General features: G+C 39.9%; 1 protein-coding gene across 1 annotated transcript in view; it reads left to right on the forward strand.

Annotated features, from left to right (window-relative positions):
• ARHGEF11 (Rho guanine nucleotide exchange factor 11) overlaps nt 1-5,629 on the forward strand; it is a 107,250-nt gene extending 101,621 nt beyond the window's left edge. Inside the window, 4 exon segments of the mRNA XM_075192181.1 lie at nt 306-404; nt 2,910-3,205; nt 3,570-3,756; nt 4,854-5,629. Of these exon segments, the coding sequence (XP_075048282.1) occupies nt 306-404; nt 2,910-3,205; nt 3,570-3,756; nt 4,854-4,903 (632 nt within the window). The 3' untranslated portion in view covers nt 4,904-5,629.
• Nucleotides 5,630-8,555: the final 2,926 nt, after the last annotated feature.

Raw genomic sequence — 8,555 nt, forward strand, 5'->3', positions numbered from 1 at the left:
CACACTATGGTAACGTTTTCCAGTGGGTCCATCGGTTGTGGAACTTGTGAATACACTTTTTGTCTGAGTCACATTTACTATCTTGCCTCAGGCACGCACATGCAACTAATAGGTTGATCTCGTTCCACTCTACAATTAAATTATTCTTCCTGAGAGTTAACAATCAAATATGCACACTAACGATCTTTCAGCTGATTTTCTGTTTTATCTTCTAAATTTTATTTTTGTTTTGTCTTTCCACCATATTCCCCCTTCCTTTTTTTCTTTCTCTCTCTTTTTGTTTTTTTCTGGTGTCTTCTGCACAGCTGAGGTGGTGGGCAGTAATGATGTCATACCCATGCCAGACAGCAGCCAGCCAGACAGAGTGTTGCGGGAAGCTGGTGGCGGAACTGTTTTAGATGATGGTAAATCTTTTTTGCGTTGTAAGAATGGACGGGAGAGGAGGCGGCTTTGGCCATCCCCGATGATGCTTCGCTGTGTATCCTCTCATCCATTATTCTGCACACACGGTGGCATCACCCTTCCTGCTCTAAATTACTGATATTAGCAAAGTATAAACGACTAACCAAATGTATGCAAAGCTTACCCCCGCTTTATAACAGTCAACATTCTAACGGTGATATCACTGATCATGAACGTGAAACTCCAGTTGTTGACTGACTTCTGGCACCTATAGGACAGGTTATTTTATTACGCAAAGACTTGTATAGGTCTATTGTCTCTTTATGTTGTGCTTCCAAAAGGTTTGAGTAATTTAGGTGCCCATCGCTGTTCCTAATTTTTTTTTTTACTGCTGTTATGGTAACAAGATACGCAATGGTGGCCATTTAACAAGTCTGGGTGTTAAAATACCTTTATTCTCATACAGTGGCTGTGTAATTTTACAAAGGCGTAGCGTTCTACTAAAACGGATTGTGTGACGTGAATACGGACAATCGAGTTTATTTCTGCATTGAGTTTGTGGCGTTTTTTTATATTAAAATATGTTCCTCGTCCTTTTGTTTATATTAGGACACCTTCTTTAAACCTCATTATATAAAGCAGGATCTTAAGTTCCGCACTTCTAGAGTCAAGTTCACACATTCCTCCGCAGTTTGGCTGGCAGGTAATTTGTACGCACCAAAAGGTTGTGGTTGTATTTCTACTAGGGGGTAACTAATTGGCAACGTTTATTGCATTAGTATTATCCAGTTCCTGATTTCTTTATGCAATTTAATATAGACGTTTTCTCACCTAATCGGGTTAGAAACGAGGTTTCCATTCTGTTTTATGTGTCATACTTCGAAGGGTTGTTAAACTGTTGGCCTGTAGCTTTTGGGGTTATTATGAAGGTTTGTAATGGAGGCTGTTGGTTTTATTCTCTAAATAAAGCGCAAAATGGAGAAAAGTTATGTAATCCCTTATAATATGACAGTTGTGATATCACCACTCTAGCGTTCAATAGGAATACTGTTGCAGGGATTAATCTACCCTCAACAGTGAATAATATAAATATTGCAAACCACTATGAATATACATTTTTGTAATGATTAATAAAGGGTATAGTCTCCCATATATGATGTGGATATTCAATGTTTAAAGTAAAGCAGAATGTGTGGATATTCTGACGTCCTCGGTGTAGGTTAGATTTCAGCATGATGAGCGCTGTGTAGATTAGATTATCTCACTGACAATATCTGTAGGTGGATAGCCTATGTTGGCACAAGGCCGATTGATGCCTAATGGGTAAAGCAGGGCCTGGAAATGCAGCCATGTAAAATGGCATTACCTGGAAGTTTATTCCCCTGAACAGAAACAGTTTATTTGCTAAGTGGAGAGTATATTATTCCTTGTTATAATAAAAGCTAACCTATGATTTCTATAAAAGTAAAATAAATTATATTCTGCCTTTGAAAGTACTTGGGATAAAGACAAATGTTCTCCTAATGACAGCATAATTCTGGTTCTCATAAGCTCCGGTTTGTTGTTTGTCAATAAGTGATCTTTGTAGCTGCACATTGGCTGCGTTGCAATTTTCTATGTAGCGTTACTTTTCTCACAAGGCGAGAATGATGAGCCTGTGGATTCCTTGTCCGCAGTGATGGAGATTATACAATACCGTCTTATAGAATGTTCTCTTCGGTGCTACCACAATTGCCGGCGTATCCCACCGATTAGCATGTGTTCACCATACCGTTGCATATAGACATTTTATTTATTTTTTCCTTCCAAAGACACCTGGGGGGCGGTATATTAAACAATCCTCCTAAAAAGGAAAAAAGTGGAACAACCAATCAGATTCTAGCTATCATTTTTAGATTGTACTAGATAAATGATAGCTAGAATCTGATTGGTTGCTTTGGGCAACACCTCCACTTTTCCTTTTTAAAAGGTTTGATAAGTCTACCCCCTAGAGTGTTTAATTATTGCACTGATTCCCATTCAGACAGAGACCATCCTACCATCGTTTTGTAATGGAAAATGTGATACGCATGGATACGAGGTCTCTCTTTACCTGCTCCTCACACATGGCCGTTTTGACCAAACAATAATTGATCTTCACCAATGTGTTCCTTTCAAGGGTGATGCCTCATAACCGTTTGCTCATATAGCTAGCTCATTTTATTTTTCTTCCCTCTACATCTGTCTTGGTCCTTTCATGCAGACCTAACTCCCATGTCTTTTCCATATTAACGTGCCTTTTGGAATGCAAAGATAGTTGAGAAAAGTCTAATCTGCTAATCCGTTGGCGTTGACCACTCATAACCGTTTGCTGAGATTGGAACTGAAGTGCCACCTACATGTCTCTCGCTAAATATTAATGTCTTGTTTGGCCCCGATGTCCTCCTGGCCGTTGCATGTGCTTAGTCGTCCAAATTGTGATAATCCACCTTTTCCTAACCTATTCCTTTCTCCACCCTGCATAATAGGAAATTTGTTTTATGTGGTCATGCCAACTGTTCCAACATTATCTCCACCGGAAGAAGAGCCCCATGAAACTCCAGTATCCAGAAAGTGTAGAGAACCAGCGGGAAGTCCAACTTTGCCCAAATCTCAGGAGATCCACCATACCCAGACTAGCCATTCGGAACGGAACAGTCCCCCAGCTCGGAGGTCAGAAAGTGAAGCGCTCCGCTCGGATCTGCCACCAAATTTGGTTATTCAAGATGTTGATACGATTTTCAGAACAATGGAACAGCTAACGGCCAAATTACACAGGTTGCAGGTGAGAGTGGAGATCGCGTTGTAAACTTCAGTACCGATAGCCGTGAAATTGCAATTTTCGGAGAGTCTGTTGGTTGGTTGGGCTTCTTGGAAATGTTGCCAATATTATAGTCCCATTGCCTTTTGGTATTCGGGCAACAGTTGTTCCAGATAAAATAAATTCGCCAAAACGTTGTCAATGCTAAACTTAACGTGATGAACCACGGTTTACTATGACATGGTATTTTGTAAACCAAGAGCTTTGTGTCTTCATAAGCATGTGGGGGAACTATTGATCCCAAATGTGCCGCCTCTGTTATAAAAGGCAATAGGTTGGATTTCCGTAGCACCGCAGGTAAACGTTAATGCCCATTACCGTGTTTCAGGAGGTGGAGTGTGCACACCAGGAGCTCTTGCGGTCTTTAAGGGGTAAGGACGCAGAAGACGTGTCTCACGAGCCTGAGCCAACGACGGAGGTCAAAAGGAAGCCGGAGACAAAACACGGGTCCAATGTCAATAGTAACTCGCTCTTTTTCGTGAAGAACACCGTGTCGGTGACTCTCCATCGAGACAGTAAGCAACTTCCTCTCAACTCGTCTTGGTACAATGCACAGGACACTCGACATATAAAGTGGGCATGTCACCAGAAAAGACTACATATAATTAAACTTTAAACTTATGCTGTGTGTGTTACAGCTGTGTAGTTTCTTCTAAGTGTACCTTTGTAAATGATGTCTGTATGAATATATATAACATCTATGGGGGGGGGGGGTATTCAATTGTTGGCGAGTTTTGGGGGTTTTTTCACGCGTAAAATAAAACCTCCCCCGGGTTTTTGACGGCAATAGCGACCGTTTCGAGTTAGCCCAGCGGGAAAACTCGTGCAATTCAATTGAAAAAGAGGGAACGTTGCCCCCGTGCGTTAAAAATTGTGTTTGCGAGATTATAGGGGAGTGAAGTTTTAACGCGCCCATGTATGACACAAAAAAAAGGTTTTGCATACATTTCCATACATTACACATTGATATCTACATTACAGTACTTTCTTTAGCATATTTTTTAAGTGAACTATTTTTTACCATACAATCATCTATACCATGTCAAAACACATTACTACATTCATATTTGTACCAAAAACATACATAAATATAATTAATTAGTGATTTTATTATTTTGTTTTTTGTTTTTTTTTTATTTTTGCACAAGAAAATCAACTTACACAAGTTAGGCATTAGTGATAAACATAAGTTTTAACTTTTTTTTCCACATTATTACATGATTTCAAATACTTTTCAAAGGTTTTTTTATTTTTAACACACCCCAAGGAGGTGGGAGATAAAACAGCATATTTTCCTGTTTAACGCGCGGCGTTAAACAATTGAATAGTTTTTACCGCGTCTGCCTCTCGCACACCCTATACTTTCAATAGACCGTCTACTGGAGCGCGAGAGGACCGTTTCTTGAGAAAAAAAAAAAACGAAGCGTTAAAAATGGAATTGAATTGCGGCTAAAGTCGAAAAGGATTAAAAAAAACAGCGTTAAAATGACTTTAACGCGGGCAAAAAAAATTGAATACCCCCCTATGAATGTATTTTACAAATATTTTTTTTATTTTCACAACCTTGTTTATTATATTGTTGTTGATACTGATATTTGTTTTATCCCCTTAGGCCTTACAGATCCACCCGACGGTGCTTTTAACTTCACCATGGGCCTTTAACCTTGTGCACGGACGCCAAAAATCGCTAGGGTCTCGACCACTACTCTTCTTTAACCCCCCTGTCCGTTCAGGCGACAGCCAGGGGGCTGGGACATAAGGCATTGAGATGCAGAGGAGACATGCCTGATGCCAGTTTAGGACATAGGCACTTTACAGTTGAGGCCTGTATTTAACAGCCAAACTTGGATTGCAAGGAAGGACGACTTTACAAACTCTTGGCTAAACAAAACAAACTGGAATTATTATTTTTGGAAAAAAAATAAAAACACAAAGCATGTTAGCTTGAAAAATGAAATATAAATATATATATATAAAAATATGTATAGTTATATACCTATTTAAAAACAACAAAAAAAGACAAAGATCTACACTATCGCGGATTGGTTTCTAACAAGAAAATGGAGGTGTTTGCGCCCCAACCCTTCAAATACGCATGCTGTCGCTGTCCATTTGAATGGCCCTCTAGTGGACGGTTCTACATGTGGGGACACCTCGTCTGGCTTGTGTTATCCCTCTGCACTGTGGAGAGTCTGTTCTGTAGAAAATGCACTATTTCCAAATGACATGAGAAGCTCCATGTATCTGCACACGGGCTGCCTCCTCTGTTTGTTTTTTTTTTGTTTGTTTTAATTATAAATATGTATGTATGTGCATTTTTTTTATTTTGTATATAGTTTGTTTTTTCCGCCCTCTCTTCCGACTTGTAATAAAACAGGCTTTTTACCACTGGTGCCTTTCGTCAACTTGGATCATGCTTGTTGAACGGACCCTGTGTATGTAGTGCCACAAGTATAAAACTAAACTAAAATACAAGTTGCCTTATTAAAAAAAAAAAAAAAAAAAAAGTAAAGTTCCTAATAACATTCACAAATACAGAAGTAATATCAGAACTGACAAAATAACATGGTAATCGCAGGGAAGATAATTTCTTCTGCCCAATATACTTTCTGTCAGTGATCAATTGAAGGACATGATCATTTCGGTGGGTGCTCAAATCGTACAAGTTCACAGAAAGGGAGGTTATTCCACTTATCCACTACCCATCAGAGGTGGTAGAGGCTAATACAGTAAAACAATTTAAGAATGCTTGGCATAGACACAATGATATCCTTATAAAGGATCAAATGGGGTTCGAGGTTACCATAGGTTAAAAAACGGGCAGACTAGATGGGCCAAGCGGTTCTTATCTGCCGTCAAATTCTATGTAGCTCCATTTAATAGCAGCCACCTTTTGACTTTATATTTTGCTATGCCCGAAAATATAATCGTACCAATTTGTATCGGGCATCTCAGTCGTTTTATTTGGGCACCTCCGGTATCTTAGTCTGAATTGGCTGATCACATAAGTACAGGTTATACTCCTCCATACAGTAAATGCAAATACAATATCTTTGAATTCTTCACAAATAGAATTTATAAAAGGTTGAACTCAGGAGACTTATGTGTTATTTTTTGGGGGGTTTTTTTTGCATCCTTGCTAACTATGAAACGAATTTCCAATATCATGTGTTTTCCTAGTATGGGAACTTTTAAATATATTTATTTGTAAATGTTATCATTAGCTACTGTATAGAAAATAATTTGCATTGTTAATTTAGTGCTCCTTAAACTACGGTTTAATCCACAGCTAGAATGGCAGAAGCCATCTTTGTTTTCAGACTACTTGAATGCTGCTGAATCTGTTTACCGCTCCTGTTTGTACTGTTGTCATTGGTGTAAAGGAGGCGATGCCAGTAATAGAGAACGATTTAGGTTGTTTTTTGTTTAGACCATTTTAATGAACTTTTAGCAAAAGTAGCGTCAAGAAAAAATGCTTTAATGTGTACAAGATGAAACAGTGTCTGTTGTATTTTCGAGAAATTGTTCAGCAATTTGAGAATAGGGGGTAAATTTATCAAGCTGCGGGTTTGAAAAAATGGAGATGTTGCCTACAGCAACCAATCAGATTCTAGCTGTCATTTTGTAGAATGTGCTCAATAAATAACTAGAATCTGATTGGTTACTATAGGCAACATCTCCACTTTTTCAAACCCACATCTTGATAAATTTACCCCTAGGTCTTAAATTACATCATTTCTAAGGTAAATTCTATAGTTTATATCAATTCTGTATGATACATCCATTATTAATTCTATATAGAGATTAAACAGGACTATGTAATTTTGATATTTTAATTGCTACCAGTAGGAATAGAGTGAATTTTATATTGTGGGGGATGATGCGTGCAGATGACAATGCGGCAGAAACTTTTTCAGCCTGTGGAGAAAGTGCCCTCCCTGCAAAGGTTGATAACTTGTCCCCTGGCCCATTCCCCACTCCTCTGTGGACTACTGCAAGAGGGTGTTATGGACAATGGGGTCCATGATAGAAACACAATGAGACTTTCTGAAGCACTGTGATAGGTTGCCATTTCATCTTTCAGACCTTTTTGTCTGGTGCCGGAGACTGTAGCCCCACCAGTGGTGGGTAAACCCCACGGTGATCCTTTCCAACTCCCGGTAACATTCTCAAGACTGACACCGGCCTCTTGGCTTCAGGGACGCTTGTCTCCTGAGGTCAGACTTCCGATAAACATCTTGGAACTCCGAGCTGTATAGCTCTCTATTAGAATGGAGAACTGGAGAGTGAATCACAGGGGAATGCGGATTATGATGATAGTTTTGATGGGGAATCTTGGTAGACGGGATGTAGAAGATCTAGTCATGGCCGTTTGCTCCAATTTCTTTTCCTCCTTCTCTGTCATTTATCAGAGATGTTGGAGGAACCTTTCATTAAACCAGACACAACATTTCTGGTTCCAAAGAGACTCCCTTTAAATTATCCTTAAGGATAGTACTAACCTTCTAAAATCTATTTATGTGGTTGCTTTAGTCTCTTTATGGATGAGTAAGGCCATTGAGAGCAGGTTATTGAGAGCCTTCAATTAGGCACATGGGTCTCTAATATTATACCTTTTAATGGACCATATCAGAGAGGCATCCGAGTACCTTACTGAAGCAGCTTCTTATGATTTCTGCTTCTGCAGTGGCTGCCCGAAGAGTTCTCTGGCTCAGGTCATGTCATGCCGATAAGGAGTCCACAAGAACTTGAGTCCTTACCCTTTGGTCATGCCCTTATTGGTCCTGAACTGGATAAAGTTATAAATCTGGCGACAGGAGGGAAGACTTCTCTTCTCACTGTTAATCCTTATACGTCTAGATTCTCAGGGTTTTGGTCCTTTCAATGTCAGAGAAATTTCCAGGGGTCCATCCAGTAGCCTGCGAAGGGGTTCTCCGAGGGGCATATGCAACCAGGCGGCCAGGTCCTAGGCCTAGAGACAAAACTGCAGAATGACCGGGCTTCTATTCAATCAGCATTGGCTGTGGTGAGTGCTCGTCTTCTGCAGTTGCGGGGGATATGGGAAAACACGGATTCCTGGGTAAGGGGACTTGTACAGAGAGGCTATATTACAGGGCACCCGAAGCCCCTAGCAATGGGTGGAGTCTTTTTCTGGTAATCTCAGCAGTCTACCTCCTGGGGGATCAAAAATTGGAAGGCAGATTTTTCTAAGCAGAAATACAGTCCTCTCAGGAAAATGGTCTCTCCATCCAGAAGTCTTCCAAAAGATCATAAGATGAGGATGACCAGACGTCGATTTGATGGCCTCACACTT

Source organism: Mixophyes fleayi, chromosome 12, assembly GCF_038048845.1.
Source record: "Mixophyes fleayi isolate aMixFle1 chromosome 12, aMixFle1.hap1, whole genome shotgun sequence".
Lineage (NCBI taxonomy): Eukaryota > Metazoa > Chordata > Amphibia > Anura > Limnodynastidae > Mixophyes > Mixophyes fleayi.